General features: G+C 41.1%; 1 protein-coding gene across 1 annotated transcript in view; it reads right to left on the reverse strand.

The window, feature by feature from the left end:
- itfg1 (integrin alpha FG-GAP repeat containing 1) overlaps positions 1 to 21,701 on the reverse strand; it is a 99,797-nt gene that overhangs the window by 28,220 nt on the left and 49,876 nt on the right. Inside the window, exons 11-12 of the mRNA XM_088993183.1 lie at positions 13,288 to 13,450; positions 11,717 to 11,825 (exon numbers count right to left, since the gene is read on the reverse strand). Coding sequence (XP_088849309.1) covers positions 11,717 to 11,825; positions 13,288 to 13,450 — 272 coding nt within the window. The remainder of the gene's footprint in view (positions 1 to 11,716; positions 11,826 to 13,287; positions 13,451 to 21,701) is intronic.

Below are 21,701 nucleotides of genomic sequence, written 5' to 3' on the forward strand. Positions count from 1 at the left end.
CCACATTGCAAATGGGGCCACATTGCAAATGGAGGACAAAAGCAACTTGTGAGGACATCTGGAAGACGGACAAGACGACAAAAGTAACAAGGAGTGTCGTCGTGATTGATAGCGTCCATAAAGTGATGTCGGCAGTGTGTTTTACAAATTTTATGGACACAATTTTACAAATTATGGACACAACTTGTCTGGGGGCGTCGGTTGTCCTTTAAAAACACTGAAAATATCTTGGAAACTTAGAAATAAGGACTCTGTAGGATTGTAAATTGCCAGACCGAAAAAAAAGCCTTTTAAAAATATCGGACTGAGTCCCGAAAATTGACGGCAAGCAGAAATGCTATGCAGGAACATAAACAAGAGTCGCATTTAAACAAAGGATGGCACACAAAGGGCAAGCTGGTAAACACTCGCGACTCCGAGGCAAATGAACTGCTAATTAATACTCCGTGAAAACCACATTTTTTTTGCCTCATCATTTGCATTTGTGTTCACTCCAGCTGTTTACATTGCTTTGAATGCTAATATGAATAATGCGTGACAGGAGCTCCATGGCGACATCATCTTGCGCTAAAACAACCACAACAGGTGGTGGTATTTGGGGGACTTCAGGTGACTTTAATGACATAAAGCCAACAGATGCTTTGTCACGTCTTAGCCATCACGTCAGTTATACCAACACGCAAGGTCACTTTACAGTCACAGGATCAGTTTTTCTGTGGGTGAGCAGTGGCAGCGCCAGCGTTCACTCAACCCGGAAGTAACTCAAATAGATAGAAAGCTAGCTCGATAGCTAATAGCTAGCTAGCTAGATAGCTTATAAATAGCAAATAGATAGCGAGCAAGGTAGACAGCCGGCTAGCTCATAGATAGCACGCCAGGTAGCCAGCCAGATAACTAGCCAGATAGCCAGCCAATAGATAACTAATAGCTAGCCATCTAGACAGCTATCTAGATATCTTATAGATAGCAAATATATAGCTAGCTAGGTAGCCAGTCAGCTAGCTCATAGATAGCTAGCCAGGTAGCTAGCCAGATAACTAGCCAGATAGCCAGCCAATAGATAACTAATAGCTAGACATCTAGACAGCTATCTAGATATCTTATAGATAGCAAATATATAGCTAGCTAGGTAGCCAGTCAGCTAGCTCATGGATAGCTAGCCAGGTAGCCAGCCAGATAACTAGCAAGATAGCCAGCCAATAGATAACTAATAGCTAGCCATCTAGACAGCTATCTAGATATCTTATAGATAGCAAATATATAGCTAGCTAGGTAGCCAGTCAGCTAGCTCATGGATAGCTAGCCAGGTAGCCAGCCAGATAACTAGCAAGATAGCCAGCCAATAGATAACTAATAGCTAGCCATCTAGACAGCTATCTAGATATCTTATAGATAGCAAATATATAGCTAGCTAGGTAGCCAGTCAGCTAGCTCATGGATAGCTAGCCAGGTAGCCAGCCAGATAACTAGCAAGATAGCCAGCCAATAGATAACTAATAGCTAGCCATCTAGACAGCTATCTAGATATCTTATAGATAGCAAATAGATAGCAAATAGATAGCAAATATATAGCTAGCTCGGTAGCCAGCCAGCTAGCTCATAGATAGCAAGTAGATAGCTAGCCAAGTAGCCAGCCAGATAACTAGCTAGATAGCCAGCCAACAGATAACTAATAGCTCGCCATCTAGACAGCTATCTAGATATCTTATAGATAGCAAATATATAGCTAGCTAGGTAGCCAGCCAGCTAGATCATAGATAGCTAGCCAGGTAGCCAGCCAGATAACTAGCCAGTCAATAGATAACTAATAGCTAGTCATCGAGGCAGCTATCTAGATAGCTTATAGATAGCAAATAGATAGCAAATATATAGCTAGCTAGGTAGCCAGCTAGCTAGCTTATAAAAAGCAAATAGATAGCTAAATGTTGTCTTTGTCTCAGGGTGGGTCGGTCACTGCAATACTCTGAGGACTCTGAAACCGGAAAGGGACATCGAAAAAGGTTCCTGTCATCCAGAGATGACGAGGAAACGGACATGGCGACTTTCGGGATTAAGATGGCGACTTTCGGGATTAAGATCAAAAAGAAGAAAAAGAGCAAGGGATGGAAAGACCAGGATGTAATGAAACTATTCTATCTTTTATTGCCGCTGGCTGTTTGGTCGGCCTAAGTAACCAATTTAGATGTTTTTTTATTGGGCTGACAAATAAACACCATAAAAGCCTCCACATCTGCAACTCAAATGAAGGTACAAAGAATAGACAGAGAGAATTTCATTTTTTTCCTACATTTTTTGTTGCAGCCATAAAGTCAATTCTTTCCCGATCATGTTTCAGTTTTATACCATTGCGCTATACCGCTGATTTTTTATAGATAGATATTTTTTCAACATTAACTGCCTTGCTAATGATTATTTTTTAATACACTTTGTACATTTTCTTTGTTTATCTATTGATCTATCTCACTAAATGTGTTTGGGTTGTTTTAAACAAGTAAAAAAAGTTTTAAGTGCTATAAAAAATGCCTGGGGTGTATTTGGAATGTCATCCCTATGAAGGAGGATTATTGTATTCCAAAATGTTCTAAAATTATCGCCCATTTCTCTGCACGACCGCACACATTAATAATAATAATAATAATACATTTAATTTCTAAGCGCCTTTCAAAACTCTCAAGGTCACTTTACAGTCACATAAGTTTTTTTTCCCGTGGGTGAGCAGTGGCAGTCACACGCGCCAGCTTTCGCTCAACCAGGGATAACGCAAATCGAGAGAAAGCTATCTAGCTAGCTAATAGCTAGCCATCTAGCCAGATAGCTAATAGATAGCCAGCCAGGTAGTCAATAGATAGCAAGATATGTAGTTAATAGATAGCCAGCTAGGTAGCCAACTCGATAGCCATCCGGGTAGCCAGCCAGCTAGGTAGCCAGCTAACAGCCAGCTAGTTAATAGATAGCCAGCTAACAGCCAGCCATCTACCTAATAGATAGCCAGCTAGGTAGCTAAGAGATAGCCAGCCAGGTAGCCATTTTATGGCTTATATTTCAGCACATGAGCATGAAATACAATTTAGGTGATGCTTACAAATGTATGTAAAGTGACCTTGAGAGTTTTGAAAGGCGCTTGGAAATTAAATGGATTATTATTATTATTAATCAAACAATTGTTGACTTTCACTCTTTGCGTTCTGATGTGACTTGTTATATTGACACCTGTGCACATTTCTAAATACGTTTAACACTTTTCTTACAACAATGTGTGAAAAAAAGTTCTCTGAGACATGATATGTGACTGTGTGAAGATGGCGCCATGTTTACGTGAAATAAATGGGACAAATAACTATAATGCCATGTCATTTTGTCCATTTGAGTGGACTGCGGTGGGGCTTTGATGTCTTTAAGGCTAAAAGACTCCAAAATGCTTTTGATTGTTGTCCAATGGTCCACGATCCTCCTTTCTTCGTCCACTTATGTTTATTAAGTCTCATTCATGGTCGGATGACTGGTTTCAAGCCTGTTTTGCACTTCGCACTTTTTTTTTAATCAAAGTGCTACTCTGCTTTGTGAAGTATGGTGTAGTTATTAAACTAAAAAGAGGTGCGTAATTCATTATTGCTCTTTTTTTTAGGTGTGTTATCATTAAAGAGCATTGAACCTGACAAAATCCCTGATAGTTCCTCAAAGTCTTTAAACTGACTTTGTCTGGAGTCCTCAATGTCTTGGTATTAACTCGCTTCAAAAACCTTGCCCGGACTCCTTAGTCTTGACTTTTCTCTTAACTCAGTGCTCTGAATTCATTCCAAAACTTGGTCAAAATGTGGTCTAATCTCCTAAAAGTCTTGGTCTTGCCTTTCCCAAGTCTTAGTCTCAGGTCCTCATAGACCTCGATCTGGTGTGCAGTCCACAGAGTCTTGGTCATTGAAGACCATATCCATTGAGACCAAGTAAAGACAAAGACTTTTAAGAGTCTAGACCAGGAATTCACCTCTTTGGACCAAAGGTGACCTACCCCTGGTCTAGTCCAAGGCGAGACCAAGCCTTTGAGATGCAGAGACAAAGGTTCCAGCAAGATTTTGACGTACCGTGACCAAGACATTGAAGAGTCTTGAAAAATTTACGCTTTTGAGGAACTCAACCAAAGACCAAGACTCTGAAGAGTCAAAGCAAAGACCGATACTTTTAAAAACCAGTCACAGAGTTTCGAGAGTATGTTCAGGCTTGACTGACATTGCGCGGATCATTTACTACCAGCCGGCTTTTGTTGAACACGCTTCCATCCCAAGCTGACACATAACAAGCGAGTGCGCCTGGAAATAACTCAAATGCGTTCTAGCGCTCAGCACCTCGTCGGTATCTCCTGTGATCAAATGCACTCCCGTCTATCTCGTGCAGAGCGCCGTCCGTGGTGGGACTCAGCTGGCAGTAGAGGAGGGGAATGAATGAATGAATGCGATGAGCATTATGGAGGTACTATGTGGGTCTGTTCAAGTTGCAGAGGGTACAGTTTGAGTGTTAAAGATTACATTGTCAGGGAACAAAAGTTGAATTTTAGATCCACAAAGACAATTTTTCCCCACACTACGTGTAGGGTATTCATTATCCTTTTGCTCAATTTCGATATCTGAATTAGACGTCTTGCTCAGGTCATTTCCAGTGATAAGAGACACTGTGAAATCCACTCATATGAATTATGTGTTCACATTACATTTGATCATTTTTTTCCCCCCATCAATACATTGTTAAAGACCGTGACTTCTGTCTTTGATCCAGTTGCATAAGCCCACTACGATACCGATGCTTGATTCAGTCATTAAAGATTATGGATTGGAAATTAAGTTCGTAAGGCAAGGTATCACTGTATATAACTGTCATCCTCAATGTTTTTGCTTTTAGCATACACAATCCAACCCGTAATTCAAAACTGCTGTGAAATGTATTTGAGAAACTGTATGTCAAGGTGCTGCTGTTTTGGCTAGCACAGGTGGAGTCCCAATGTGCTACAATTCTCCCTTGTGCTCTTATGTAATTTTGCTAAAATTAGCTCTTGGTCAAAAGCATGCTCCGAGTATCTAAAATGCGCAGCCCTCAGTCTCCGTGTGTGTCTTTTTTAACCTCACCGAGCTCAGTTTTTTTTGCACTTGGACCTCACCTGCGCTTCGACTGGGCTTCGCTGTCAGGTCAAATGACATCACAAACATACACGCATATAAACAGACGAAATGTGAGAAGCAGTCCGTGTCGGAGGGGGCCATGATGTGCTGTGTCAGCGTTAATGACTACAAGCATACATGCTAACACGCACATTCTGCACAACCACGAACTAGCATGCAATGTGACAGGTGAGCTTCGTTCACAGTTGGCAGTTGATACTGATGTAGTTCAACCGATGAAGTACTTAAAGGACAACCGACATAATTTTTTTGTTTCCTAACTGACATCACAAAAAATTGTGTATAAGGCAAAAAGGGTGTATCCCAAAAAATAATTTCCCATAGGAAACCATTAAAATGAGAATAATCCATTTCCAGGTGTCCACGATTTTCTACTTTCTAATTTTCTAAGCCTTAAAACTACACAAAATATACCTTATTTTATATATAATAAATGTGCTATGGTATTATAATCAAAGAAATAAACTGTACTGTAGAATAAAGTCGTTTTATTGACCTTTGTGATAGTCGTTGATGGCTTGATGGAATGGAGTGGCCGGTTTCATCAGCATTAAACACTTGATGAGGAACAGAACCTTCTTCTTTCACCATCTTGAGGAATGATCCCTTTGTAGATGCTTTCTCTGCGATAATTTTATCAAGTTCCTCAATCAATTGTATTCTGTTTAGCTGGGTTGATTGCTTTTTGCATCAAGTGTACCAATGGCTTGTGCAGGTTGTTTGATGGGAATTTTAACCTTGCAGTCTACACTTTGCCTTTGAACTATCAAAGTTGAAACTCTCTCACTGTCGTCTGCCTGTCTCTTTAATGTTTAACCATCTCCGTGGCCCTTGACCAATCACGTGGCTTTAACCGACGACTGTGGGCGGGGAATAGAGGACAAAAACAAGCCGGCAACCATTTTCTTGTTAGGAGAACGGGTTCGTTCGCGAACGACACATCACTCATTGTGGCAGCTCCGTGTGTATCCTGAAAAATAGTATGTAGGTATGCCAAGGTAAAATTTTCATAAATTTAACGTTCGTAAACCGAAAAGTTCATAAGCCAAGGGGTTCGTAAACCGAGGTATCACTGTATATGTATCATTATTGTATCAGCTGTCTGCCTAGTCCCCACATTCAGCCCTAAATTCCAATCCTCCCACGGACACGTGCACTGAAAGGGGGAGGGCTTCATACGCAAATAGAAATGACAACTCGGGAGTGACAAGCTGAAGTAGGATGAAGAAGAGGATGTTGGCCAGAGTGCTGAAGACAAAGGAGTAGGAGGATGATTGACAGTAGGCGAGCGACAGAGGGGTTGGTTGGTGGGGGTTGGGCGAGAGAGAGAGAGAGAGAGAGAGAGAGAGAGAAAATGTCTCAAAGATGTTATTCAATGCGGCTAATCTGCATGCTAATAAGTGAGCAGGAAACTAATCAAGCGCTACAGTTCTGCCTGTCACTCTGTGTCGGCGTCTCACGCGCACGCATCGAGCGTAGAAGAGATTCCGCTTCTCGCATTTAAAATTTTAGAAGTTAAGACTTCCCGGCGAGCAATGAGCGATCGACTCCATCTGTCGACACTGGCTCCATGTTGTGTCTTTAAAGTGGAGCACCACTCTGCTTTGTAGGCTCACTTCATAGCCGTTTGGCAGTTCTCTATTTTTTTCCGGTCCTCTGACAATGACGTTTGCTTCGTTATAAAAAATATTTGCGACCATGACGAAGTGCTACATTTTACTTAAAGGACAACCGACACCATTTTTTTTGTTTCCTAATTGACACCAGAACATTTTTTTTAATAGCATCTAAAATACCCAAAACACAGGCTATTCTTAGTCAAATGAAAAGCACCAATAAAAATGACTTCAAGTGTCCCAAAAACTACTTCAAAATGAAACCGGAAATGGCCAGTTTCCGAAGGTCCCGCCTCCTTGTTCGTGACGTCACGCCAAGATGTCTTTGCCTTGCTTGAGAATCAAAACAATGGCTTCAGATTCGGAGAAGATGCTTTCTTGTTACTCATCCAGTTATGAATACGATTCAAATAGTTCTGAAGAGGAAAGCATACATGTTTGCAATCGAGCTGTCTGGCCGTCTGGCCTCCAATGTAGTGCCCATAAAATGCACAAGATGGCGCCCAAGCTCCGTTGGAAATGGGCTGATTTGTCTGCTGGGAATTTATGTCAGCGAATATCAAATAGTTGTCTTGGTGCTACACACAACGATTCACCATCGCGTTATTTATGTGTTTTCCTTCTAATTTCGCCATCAAAACGGATCAACACGAGGTTTTCAGACCAAACAAAGTACCGCAAAATGCATTGTGTGTCGCTTTCTCGGTCAGGGGCGTTCCTGACGTGACGTCACGTGGGGATCGTCATCAACTGGAAAACAAGACTGCCTGAATATTCAGCGTGAGTCTTAAAACGTTAAATATATATACGCGTTGGAATCTTTGTAAAATACGCCTCGTAGAAGTCATTTGAAGTGATTTTACAAATTATGGACACAACTTGTCCGGAGGGGTCGGTTTTCCTTTAAAGGACAGATTCCGACATATTCAGGAAGATTTTGACGTCACGGAAGGAATGCCCCTGACCGAGAAAGCGACACAATGCATTTTGGGTACTTTTTTTTCATCTGAAAACACAGTGTTGATGGCGAAATTAGAAGGAAAACTACATAAATAACGTAATGGTGAAGGTGTAAGTTGACACAAATTATTATTATTATATATTGGGGGTCAAAGTGCAAATTTGCATTTCCGCACACTTTTCACAGAGAAAAGTGGACCTTTGTTCTAAATCTACACGCGTGCTCCACATAGACTAACCACAGATTTTCTTTCATCACATACAGCAAGCAGTTCTCAATTTCCAGACCCATTATCAAAATGGTGGCATCATCATCCATCCACGTTGGAGCTGCTGTCTCGAGGACGACGGCATGTCCTCTAGCGTCTCTCACATCGGCGCCGCCTTAACGCGAGCGGCCATCATCAGTCACCGCGTGAAGGATCGTCCCTGTCATCGTATCAAAGTTACTGAGCGAGTCTGTTTTGCCCATTTGCGGGGGTTCTTTAAAGGCAGACTACTCCTAGAGAGTAGCTTCCATCACTTACGTCAAAATTCATACCTGTCAACCAGCTGTATTTTGCCATATTCTGTGCCATTTTTGCACATTTTTAGATGTGTACGACGACATATAAGAAAGTTTGTACGGGAAACGCCAAAATTGTTAAAGGACAAGTTGTGTCCATAATTTGTAAAATCACTTCAAATGACTTCTACTGAGCGCATTTGACAAAGATTGCACCGCATATAGCAATCTTTTACATTTTAAGACTCCAAGAGGAAGTCTTGTTTTCGAGTTGATGACGATGCCTGACGGATGCCTGATGGAGGGAACGCCCGTGACCGAGAAAGCGACACACAATGCATTTTGGGTACTTTTTTTCGTCTGAAAACACCGTGTTGATGGCGAAATTAGAAGGAAAACTACATAAATAATGCGATGGTGAATCGTTGTGTGTCGCAGCCAATTGTGGTAACACGCATAAAGAAGGTGTCAGTTGACACAAATTCCCAGCAGACAAATCAGCCCATTTCCAACGAGCTTGGGTGCCATCTTGTGCATTTTCGGGGACGCTACATTGGAGTCCAGACGCCTCAAAATGATACGGAAGTGAATCGATTGCAAACATTTATGCTTTCCTCTTCAGAACTATTGGAATCATATTCATAACTGGATGAGTAACAAGAAAGCATCTTCTCCGAATCTGAACTCTCTGAAGCCATTGTTTTGATTCTGGAGCAAGGCAGTTTGTGAAGGAGGCCTGGCCTCACGAATAAGGGGGCGGGACTTTCTGAATATCCTCAGTTCCAAGCATTTTGTGGCAGTTTTGGGAAATTTTAAGTCATTTTATTGGTGTTTTGCATTTGACGAAAAATATCAGCCTCCGTGTTTTGGGTATTTTCGATGCTATAAAACGTTTTTCTGATGACAGTTAGGAAACAAAAAAAATTCCTTTATGGCTACAGAACAAGCAACTCGCTCAGTAAAAGGTTCCCAAACACAAAATGGTCAAAAAAGCAAAAACTATACTCCAAATCAACAAACGTTTTTCAACCTCTTCTATTACCTAAGACCGTTGCTTAGACAACACAGAAACACATTTAGCCACACGTAGCAATGGTCGATTTAGCATACTGCTACGGGGCCACTAAGTCACACAAACGCACACCTCGTTGGTGTTTTTCGATGATCTCCTTTTTCTGCTTGTCCGTAACTTTCTTTAATGTCTTCTTTGGCTTAACACTAGCCTGTGGTGGGGTCTTTTTCTGTCCCATAACAGCAAAAGTACTCCACTCGATAACAAATCACGTCTGCACTCAAAGAAAGTGGGTTGACAAAAACTAGTCCGCCAGCCACCGTGGCGCTGTGTGGCTTAGTTTGTCCGCTGAAAACGAGTCCGTCAGCCAAGACTATATGCTCGCGAATTTATTATTCGTGAGACGAAGATTTCGTGAGCTAAAGTGTTCGTAAACTGAGGTATCACTGTATTTTTTTTTACATTTTCCTTCATCTGATATAGGCCTTATTTCACCGGTTGGTATTTTGATGTAAATAGGGCTGTCTATATTTATCTGGCGGCTGTTAAACATCTTCTCGTCTGTAGAGTCTGTTAAACACAGTGCGTATTAAAGTGTTGTTTTATTTATAACTGTACATTGATGATCCAAGTGTGTGTATGCACGTGCACGTGTGTGTGTGTGTGTGTTTGCAGGAAGAAGATGAGCAACTTACACACACATACATACATACATCGCCCACCCCTCCCAAAAGACAAGGGAACAACTGTTCGCCAACTGTGTTGCAGAAAAAAAAAATTAAATAAGGATGAACGATGCTCTTTTCCTACTAATGAGCCGCACGGAGTGACAGATTACACCTAACGTGCCTCCAATCCTGCCACCCCCTCCCTTAACCACAATCCGTTTGCTTTCTATGGGACTATTTATTGCTCGCCTCACATGTTGCCAGGTAGCGACAATTTAACTTGAAAAGTAGCTGTCTGGATGCTGCGAATGCAAGAAAATAATAATAATATGGGATGTCTGGTTGAAAGCGTGTCGGAAATAATAAATCCGATGAATATTTATAACCCCCCCCAACCACCTAAAAAAAAATATCAAATAGACGCCTATCAATATTATTGGTTAGATTTTCCTTTTTTTATTTTGGGGGGAGTATATGTTGCCAAAAATGTCCCAAAAATAAATGTTCATAGTGCCATCATGAGGTGTCAAAATATGTGTCAAATATAAAAATATGTTTTAATTTATTATACTCAGAAAAACACTGTCCTTATCTTCATAGAAAATATGACGTAGTGCACCATTGCCGAATTTGTTCGGGTTTTGGTTGTTCTTGTTTGGGTGCCGATAAAGCTGGCCAGACCTCGGGCAATGTTTTTTTTCCTTCCACAAGGGGGCAGTATTTCTTTATTTCCATGTTAGCTTCAATATCTATGTATTGCATTGTATTTTGGACTGCCAGCCTCATTTCAAGCTCATATAACCCCAGACCCATATCATTTAGGAATTAACTCTTTTTTTCTGATGAAAGAAGAGATTCTAAGATTTCTTACGCTGCATTGAATGTTTCAGGGATGAGAATGACAAATGAGAAAAAAGTCTGAAAAAATACATATATACAGTGGGACCTTGGCTTACGAACTTAATTGGTTCGCAGACAGAGTGTGACAGAGGCAAAATGTGTATCCCAAAAATTAATTTACCATAGGAAACCATTAAAATGAGAATAATCCGTTCCCAGGTCCCCATAAAACATAATTCTTTTGCTAAATGAGCCTTAAAACTACACAAAATATACCTTATTTTATGTATAATAAATGTGGGGTTCATAAACCGAGGTCCCACTGTACATATTTAGTTTTATCTGGTTATTGGGTCTGAAAAAGTCGGAAATCCGACGATCGGCAGAAAATTCTCATCCCTGATGTTGATGTAGTCCTAAAACTCAATATTCTGTTTGTCCTGCAATTTGAGTAAAAATGACAAAAACCCTGGCACTGCAGTAGACACATTTTTTTCAGATCCATCAATCCTGAACAGATAGCAATCGTGGCCCATGTTGGCATCTCAAGTACTTTTTCCGAATGTGATGCGGGGAGGCAAATTAAATGCAATGTAATGTTCCTCCCTGAATACATTTCACCCCCCCCCCCGCCTAGTCTCTTTCTCGCCTCGCATGAAGACGGAGCTCGAGGCTGAGAATCTAAATTACAGACGGCAGATAATAGTCACCACCATCTGCTCGCCACAATGGAGGTGGAGTGGGAAAAAAAAGAGGAGAAAATAGTTGCTTGGGTTGATTTACGCTAATGAGTCCGGGAGGGGGAACAAAGGCAAAAAAATGTATGCAAAATGATAAAATAGTGAAATTACTAAACCCCCTCCTGATGAAACAGGAGATTTTCCTGGAGGGCGAAGAGAAAAACGAAGAGTGGCGAGAAGAGGATAGTGGCGCAAAAAGTGACTCACCCATGACTTTGACAAAGTAGGCGTCGGCTTCAAAGTTGTTCTTCAAGGCGTGGATGACCAAGTCTTTCTTGCCCTCCACCTGACTCACCACCAGCATGTCCAATACGCCCTGCGTACCAAAACAACACAACTTGTATCATGATAGTTGTCTTTTTCAATGGATTCCTTTGGAGTGAAATAGGGGGAGGAGGAATTGTGCAAGGGGCAGTTGTTTGGACATGATTTGATTTGGAAACAAACATAAGTGCCTATCTATAGTAGATCCAAATACAACAGGAACATTTGCATATTTGCAAAAGAATAAACAAAAACAACTTCATAACCATCCATCCATCCATTCACCCACTCATCCATCCTTTCTTCCAAAGTGATCTTTTACCATCCATCCATTCATCCACCCATCCCTCTATATGTCCATCCATCCATTTATCCATCCATCAATTTATCCATCCATCAATCCATCTACACACCCACCTCACCCACCCATCCATCGATCCATCCATCCACCCACTCACCCACCGATTCATCCATCCATCCAAAACCATCCACCCATCGATCCAAAGTGACCTTTTACCATCCATCCATTTATCCACCTATCTATCATCCACCCATCGATCCAAAGTGATCTTTTACCATCCATCCATTTATCCATCCATTCATCTACCCATCTATCATCCATCCATATATCCATCCCTCCATCCATTTATCCACCCATGCATCACCCATCCATCCAAATCCATCCATCCATCCAAAGTGATCTTTTACCATCCGTCCATCCATTTATCCATCCATTCATCCACCCATACATCCATCTATCATCCATCCATATAGCCATCCCTCCATCCATTTATCCACCCATCCATCCAAATCCATCCATCCTTCCATCCAAAGTGATCTTCTACCATCCATCCATCATCCACCCATCCATCCACCGATCATCCATCCAATAGCCATCCCTCCATCAATTTATCCATCCATTTATCCTTCCATGCATCCATCCAAATCCATCCATCCACTCCAGATTGATGGAGCGCTGTGCTGATAAGAGTGTGTGTGTGAGTGTTTGTGTGTGTGTGTGTGTGTGTGTGTGTGTGTGTGTGCACGTATGCGTGTGTGTATGTGTGTAGCCATGGGAGCACAATGGCAAGAAATGGAAGTCTGATCTTGCACAAACAACAGCTGGCTGAAAGTCGCCTCGTGGAGTTGAATGTGCCTTTAACCGTAGTCGCGACATCCCAGAAACACACACATACACACGCACACATAGCTTACAAACATGCAGACGTTAATAAAGCCCACACACAAATAAATACACACGTTGTGCGCATGGCTCAAACACTACTTTTAGGCAGGGAAGAAAGTCATTTTTGTTGATATGAGTGGTGGGAAAGCTTAAGACCTAATCCACTTTTGTGCTTTAGAAGGAAAGCTCAGATTCTGGTGATGTTGGATTTCTTCTTGTTCTTACATCTGCCATCCAATTCTTTAATAACAGACGTCACACACAGAAAAAAAAGAAGAAAAGAGACGTAAAGAGGCCAAAAAAAAAAAAAAGAGCAAGATCGACTCACGTCTTCGTAGATGTCAAAAAAGGTGGCCATGATGGCATTGGGGATGGAGCCAAGGTCCGACTGGTCCCAGTGGATGGTGAACATCCGGCCAAGGTTCTGGCAGGGCAAAGCGGTGCTGGTGCAGGGAACGTTCTCCAACAGGAAGGCTTGCTGAGCATTGGAACTAGGATACAATCACACAAACTGTCATTAGCATCTCAAAAGACGGAGTTGGAAAAAAATCACTAGTTTGAGATCGTCATGGAGGGAGGGATTATTATTATTATTATTATCTATTGCCTTAATAATAATAATAATAATAATAATAATAATAATAATAATAATAATAATAATAATAATAATAATAATAAATTTCATTTCTAAGCGGCTTCTAAGCGCTCAAAACTCTCAAGGTCACTTTACAGTCATGGGGATAAGTTTTTCTGTGGGTGGGCAGCGGCTGACACGCGCTAGCGTTCACTCAACCCGGAAGTAACTCAAATAGATAGAAAGCTAGCTAGCTAATACATAGCTAATAGATAGCCTGCCACACGCTAGATAGATAGCCAGACAGCTAATGGATAGCTAGCGAGATAGCCACCCAGCTAGCCAGATAGCTAATAGAAAGCCAATAGGTAATAATAATAATAATAATAATAATAATAATAATAATACATTTCATTTGTAAGCACTTTTCAAAACTCTCAAGGTCACTTTACAGTCATGGGGATAAGTTGGTCTGTAGGTGAGCAGCGGTAGACACGCGCGCCAGCGTTCACTCAACCCGGAAGTAACTCAAATAGATAGAGAGCTAGCTAGCTAATAGATAGCCAATAGATAATAATACCAATAATAATAATAATAATATGTCTGATGATGATAATAATAATAATAATAATAATAATAATAATAATAATTATTATTATTATTATTATAATAATCTCTTCAAAACTCTCAAGGTCACTTCAGTCACAGGACATGTTAGATAGCTAGCTAGATAGCTATCTAGCCGGCTAATAGATAGATAGCTAGATAGCTAGCCAATAGATAACTAGCTAAATAGCTACCCAATAGATAGAAAGCTAGCTAGCTAATAGATAATAATAATAATAATAATAAAAATAATAATAATAATAATAATAATAATAATAATAATAATAATAATAATAATAATAATAATAATAATAATAATAATAATATCATCATCATCATCATCATCATCATCATCATCATCATCATCATAAATTTCATTTAGAAGCGCCTTTCAAAACTCTCAAGGACACTTTACAGTCACAGGATATTTATTCTGCGGGTGAGCAGTGGCAGCCACATGCACCAGCGTTCACTCAACCCGGAAGTAACAAAGTAAAAAAGCACTATATAAATCAACAATGTATTGTATTTTGTACAGCTGCCCCCATTTCAAGCTCAAATAACTCCAGACCCATATAACTTAGGAAAAACTCTTTTCTCCTGACAAAAGAAGAGAGTCTAAGGTTTCTAACGCTGTATTGAATGTTTATGTCGTCCTAAAACTGAATATTCTGTGGGTCCTGGAAGTTGAGTGACAATGACAAAAACCCTGGCACTGGAGTGGACACATTTTTGCGCATCGTCTGGCAGTGAATGAGTTAAGATCCGCTAGAAATTACAATGATCGGGAAACAACCACTTTGGGGCATTTTTGTTGGTCTATTCATGATTGACATGCCAATCAAATTCATATTGAAGTGAAAACGGCTTTTTGGCTTGAAAAAAAAAACACATTTCTGTTTTATTAGTCACCTCTTTAAGACACTACTTGAATGTCATTTTAGAGCAGCTTTTTTTTAAATTTTAGGGTCACTTTAGTTCACAGTCTTCACTTGTAGGAGTTGAACGCTAATAAATACATGCAGAACGCTAAACTCCGCTGTGTCTTCTTTTTTTTTTGTTGTTGTCACCGTTTCACTTGAATTCTCCAGGGACTTTGAACCACCTCCCTGCCAATCTTCATGCAAGCCTCTTTTGAGACACGTTCTTTCTCTCTCTCTGCTCTCACATCTCGGTGGGAGTTACACACCAAAAAAGTGAAAAAAAAAAAAGCACTTAAAAATAGAATGTGACAATGAAAGGTATTGAAAAAAAAATGTTTCTGGCTCACAGTGTGTTTATGCCACTGAAAGTATGCAGACGTCAACCGAGAGAACAGTGAACGCGCCCTGCTAAGTGTTGACAGGGGTAAAATACTGATGTGTCCTTTAAAGGACAACCGACACCATTTTTTTGTTTCCTAACTGACATCAGAAAAACGTTTTATAGCGATGTCCCAAACGAAATGTATTCTTATCGCATCTGAATAAGGCTCCTTGCACCGTTTCGTTGATTAAAAGCAAGAAACCTCGCGTTTGGGTCATGTCAAATGTCAGTTTTGTCGACGGAAGAGCTCGGCGAATCCGATTGGTCTTTAGCTGGGTCGGCGGGGCAACTCGGTGGGCAACTTGAGCTGGATTAAAAGCACTCCAATTGCATATAAAGTGTATACGTTGAGATCATGTTTCAACTGCTGTTTAATCCATAAGCATTTGCGGTGTACTTTGCTTCCTCGTGATGATGACAGTTTGGCGTGCGCGAGGGTGCACCGTGGTGTGTGTTGATGTGTCCTGTCTGGGAACGTTGGTGTATTCAAAGTCACACATGCAGACTGCTTATAATCAACTTTGTATGTATGTATAAATACATAAATGTAATCATTGTTTGGGACCTCCATAGACTTCCAGGAAACATCATTTTAAAACCAAGATGGCTGACGACTTGTGTATTTTGAACCTGAGGATCTTTGATGACTTTGTGTCTGTCCTCTCATCATGAACGCAAATGCTTGATGGTAATTGATTCTAATTATCCAGAGGGGTGGGGGTACATTTACATTTTCATTGCATCTTTTGGAGGTGGGGGTGATTCTACAAGCACATGAATTTCAATGAAAAAGACAGGACCTTCACGGATCAGTGGTAGAGAGTGAGACACCCATTTTTTTTCTTTTCTCCTCTGAATTCCTTCAGTGGTGTTAAAGGCATAATCACAGCTGACGTTAAGTGTGAGCAAATGAGTCGTCGTGAAAAAAAAAAAAAAATCTTCAGTTTTCGGCCATTATGCGTCAAGGTGTGTACGCGTACCTTTGGGGCATCAATTACGGAATGAACTGCATGGTTGCAGGTAGTCTCCTATTTCCAGCGCTTCCCCCTACCCGTCTAATTGGTCCCTGGAGGGAGTCGGGGGTGGATGTGGGGGGGGGGGGTGGTCAGACAGATGATCATGCCGAGAAACCGCTACCAGGCCGCATCGAAGGCACGCTTAGCTGTGATCTGCCAATCCACGTTGGGGTTAGCGGGCTACATTAACCCGACCATCTGCTCCTTGATCTCGCACCCCTTTTGACTTTTCTCCGCTATATCCTTGGGCACCGGTGAAAAAGATCTCAACACTACGTTGAGTTTCCACACAGGCCATCCAGTATGAAACTGATGGAGGATAAGAAGTTATCATATTTAAAAGTTGCATGCTGTTATATGCTTAGTCAACATGTGTGACTCGAATACACAATTGAAGCACAGACAATCTGGGGTCAATCTGAGGTCAACAGACACAGCTTCATCTAGGAGATCTGGCCTTGCACAGAATTTAGCACTTGGGAAACTCCTTTATCACAGGAGCAATGTACGACTTGAAACTCCTTCACAGGAAGAGCTCATTAGCCAGGTTATAAATTTATCAGTTCATGGAAAAGGCAATGTTTTTTTTGCTTACAGCTGTTCGTACTTAGAACTCAAGAGGTGTGGTATTCTAATCAAGACAACTGTTTTACAAATGGTTCACTTTAATTTGCATATACTCTCAATAAATAGCTTGGCAGAGGGCTGCAGAATGTAGACGTCTGTCATGAATGACTGCGTCTCCTGCCGGCAGTAAAAGAAAATCTTTCTGGGTTTGAGCCTTTGTCCACAGTGTCCGATCGAACATCGATGACAGAGACTAACTTAAAATTTTTGAGCCGTTCCTCCCCACCGTTCAGGCTTCACACAGTACAGAGATTTTGACTCTGTAAAGTCTGCCCTTCCTTCACGTTTCGCCTTGTTTTTGCTGGGGCGCCATTTTCCAGCAGCACACCTGGGCAATCACATGGTGCCTACTTAAGCCACGGACTACATGCCTCCCTTGTCGGACTATTGCTCTGGACCACTGCCTTTGCTCATGTGTCTTGTTCGTAGAATCCTCTATACTGCTTTTTGTTGTCTATTCGGGTTTTCCAACCACGCTTAAAGGACAATCTACGCCTCCGGACAAGTTGTGTCCATAATTTGTAACATCACTTGAAATGACTTTTACTGAGTGTATTTTACAAAGATTCCACAGCATATAGCTATATTTTACGTTTTAAGACCAATTAAGTTTGTAAGCCAAGGTGCCACTGTATAAGCTTTCTCAAGGGACACACATGACTTTATTATTATTTTTAAAATCTATATTTCTGTGAGCAACAGAGTTTACAAAGTAGATCCCAGTGACTAAATGTGCATTCTTTTAGACCTAAAAAAGCGTGGGGGCTGTGTCGGAAAGTGCGGGATTATCCGCGGTAATACGATCTTTTTATATTCCCGCCATTAGTTGAGCGCGACAGAGTGTCGACACGCTGTTGAGGCACATCGGTGGGATTAAAGGTTCTGGAGCAGTCAAAACACCTCACGGGGAGATTCCTGTTGCTGTTATGATCACGCTACTTGCCAAAAAAATAAAAATAAACAAGATAGGATTACACGAATATGAAGAACGGCTCTGTGTATGATGCATTGCAGCAGTAATACATTGACTCTCCCGGTTTCGGACACGATTGAAGAGGCTCAAATGTCACTGTGAAAACGAGGCAGGTGTCAGTTTTCAGTTTACGCTATTAAAGGGAAAAGGCAAAAAAACACAACAGGAGACAACAAGATGATGTCTCTGACATCTAGAGAAAGATTGATTCGAAATGCCATCGCCTAGCAACAGCCTGCTAAGCTCTTGGCAGCTGCTTGGTTGAGCTGCATATCAGAAAAAATGACAAGATATACAGACATAAACACACACGTAGACAGAAACATACAAGTGTAGACTCATCTTTGGTTAGTTGCCACATTGAAAGTTAGGCTGAAATTTTAGCTTGCGCCCCAACATTTAGGTTGGGGGCCCATGACAAAAAATTATAGCTGACCAAACAGCTATGGGTTGAACTCTAAATGTAAAGTGGAGTATCACTATTTGAAGGGATTAGGGACCATGACCCATGTTTGGTAAGAGTTATGGGTGAGTACACACAACATTTAAGTTTAGGCCACAAAACTACATCATGAAATTTGGTAGACATCTCTATCAAGAGTAGACCAACAAAAACACAGGGAATCTATCATTTTGGTTAAAAGCAGCTAACCCAGAACTACTTATGGTCATTTTGGACGTTCTCAGGGTCCTTGAAAGGCAAACTTGATGAATTCGATTCACTTTATAATGTCTATTCAATTGAAACCCTAAATACTATCTACACAGAAAATAAAATACAGTAAAGTCTCGTTATATCGATATTCAAGGGAGTCCGAAAAAATATCGATATAACCGGGACTATCGATATATCCGACCCTGTTTGCATGTAATTTTCTCTGTGCGTGCATAGAAATAGTATCGATATAACCGGGACTATCGATATATCCGATATCGATATAACGAGACTTTACTGTAATACAGAATGAGGTTTTCGTCCCTGAACGTAGCTGAAGCATGGCGGTAAAGTCTGATGACTTACGATAAAACTTACAACTCTAAAGAAACCCCACCAGAGACCAAATTGCTATGTGGTGACATAGGCAAACGTAGATCAAAACGTTCATCATGAAGAGACCCACAAAAAAACTGTAGGAGGCCAGTTCCAAAAACACCAAATGACTGCCACTTTGGTTTTAATTCATGTTGGGGTCATTGTGGCCAATTCTTTTAATACAATTTGCAGTTTTTCTTATCACTCCCAGATTTAAACCACATATACAGTGAAACCTTGGCTTACAAACTCAATTGGTTCCCAGACAGAGAGTGTATGGCAAAAAGTGTGCATGCCAAACATTAATTTCCCTTAGAACACAATTAAAATGAGAACAATCTGTTCTCAGGTCCCCATAAAACATAATTTTCTACTTTCTAATTTTCTAAGCCTTAAAATTACACAAAAATACACCTTATTTTATGTATAATACATGTGCTATGGTATTGTAATTAAAGAAATAAACTGTACAGTGTAATAAAGTTGTTTTATTTACCTTTGTGATGGTCGTTGATGGCTTGATGGAATGGAGTGGCCGGTTTCATCAGCATTAAACACTTGATGAGGAACGTAGCCTTCTTCTACCGGCAGCTTTATCGTCAGAACTGACTGCCTCACCATGACGAATGACACTATGAATCCCTGTACGATGCTTAAAGGTCTCAAACCATTCGTGGCTAGCCTTGAAATCATCAATGGATGACGAACTTCCAGGTTGCCTCTTGACGATATCCGAGTGAAGTTGCCGTGCTTTCTCTGCGATAATTTTACCTAGTTCCTCGTCAATTGTGTTCTGTTTAGCTGGCTTTTTGCATCAAGTGTACAGATGGCTCGTGCATGTTATTTGTGGAGCCTGATTGATATTTTAACCTTGCAGTCTACACTCTGCCTTCGAACTATAAATAAAGTTGAAACGAGTCCAAATTGCTGTGTTGTTGACCAATCACGTGCGGCTTGAACCGAAGACTGGGGGCGGAGAATAGAGGACAAAAAAAGTCAGCTGCCATTCCCTTGTTAGGAGAACGGGCTCATTTGCGAACCACACATCATTCATATTGGCGCTCTGTGTGTATCCCAAAAAATAGTTTGTAGGCCAAGATTAAATTCTCGTGAATTTAACGTTTGCCAGACGAAAAGTTCGTTAGCCAAGGCGTTCGTAAGCCGAGGTACTAGACAGATATGTAATGTCTTGGTGCTCCATTTCAGAAATGTATTTTCAACATTTTATGACAAGAGCAAAGCTAGATGAAGCTGATGTTCATCTGTCGCGTAAGAACATTTTTTTTTACACATGGCAGACCATTGTGATTTGACGTTGGTACCCGCCTCAGTAGAGGTTAACTACAGTAAAGTCTCGTTATATCGATATCGGATATATCGATAGCCCCGGTTATATCGATACTATTTCTATGCACGCACGGAGAAAATTACATGCAAACAGGGTCGGATATATCGATAGTACCGGTTATATCGATATTTTTTCGGACTCCCTTGAATATCGATATAACGAGACTTTACTGTATATTCTGGCTGGCGTTGACCTATAGCTCGGAGCTGCGCACTTCACATTTTCATCTTCGCTTCCCTAAGGTTCGTCCTGTTGATTTGAGCTAAAAAAAAAACCCACTTGATATAAAGCGTGACATTAAATGACAATTTCAACGCCTCGTTCGGTGTCAGGTGCTGCGCTAAGAGTTGCTCCGGTTCATCCGTTTTCCATCTGTGACCTCATTTCGCCTTCCCAAAATAGCTCAACGTGTGCGTCGCGAGGTCGGCGGGTGACATTTAGACCCTCCCTGTTCTCCTGGCGGTCTCATGGAAGCTGGGACGACCCATTCTGCATCAAGCGGTGAGAGGCAGCATGATGCTGGGCCTCCCCGGAATTGGAAGGAATCGGCGAAACCACAATTGTGTCTGCATTTAAATGTCCTGCTCTGCAATGTGCAATAAGGAAAAATTGCTTTCGGTTTCCTCGTCTCATGGCCGTGCACTATTTCCCTAATGATGATTTGTGGTGTGGGTAAAATGAGGGGACTTTGTACAAAGCCTATAATTCAACCTAAGTGCTCCCATTCTGACTCACTGCCATGAGCAATTGGAGCTAAATTTGCCACACTCGCAAGTCGAATATCGCCTAGTCCAAACGCAGTTTCTAATTTGAGAAGAGGGACATCTAAAACATATATAAAAATGATACCGATTTTCAGAACAGGAAAACAAATATATTTGAGTGAGAAAGTTCCTCAAACGTCTGTGTAGGCACTCAGTCGTACAGGAGTGGTCCACTGAGGAAAAGGTTTCTACATCCGTCATTTGTACTTCTTTGAAGGTGTCGGACGTTTCGCTCCTCATCCGAAGAGCTTTGTCAGCGAAACAAAGTCGTGCTGCTGCACATCTTTAGTTTGCTGATGAAGCTCTTCAGATGAGGAGCGAAACGTCTGACACCTTCAAAGAAGTACAGATGATGGCTGAAGAAACCTTTTTCTCGAAATTTCCTCAAAGTAACCTCCACCTAGTTGCGAGTAAACCTATATTGAAAACATATGTGACCAACACTCACACCTTGGGACAATTTGGGACAATGTACAGTGATACCTCTGTTTACGAA

This window comes from Hippocampus bargibanti, linkage group LG03 (genome assembly GCF_051943395.1).
Source record: "Hippocampus bargibanti isolate YZ-2025 linkage group LG03, ASM5194339v1, whole genome shotgun sequence".
NCBI classification, from domain to species: domain Eukaryota; kingdom Metazoa; phylum Chordata; class Actinopteri; order Syngnathiformes; family Syngnathidae; genus Hippocampus; species Hippocampus bargibanti.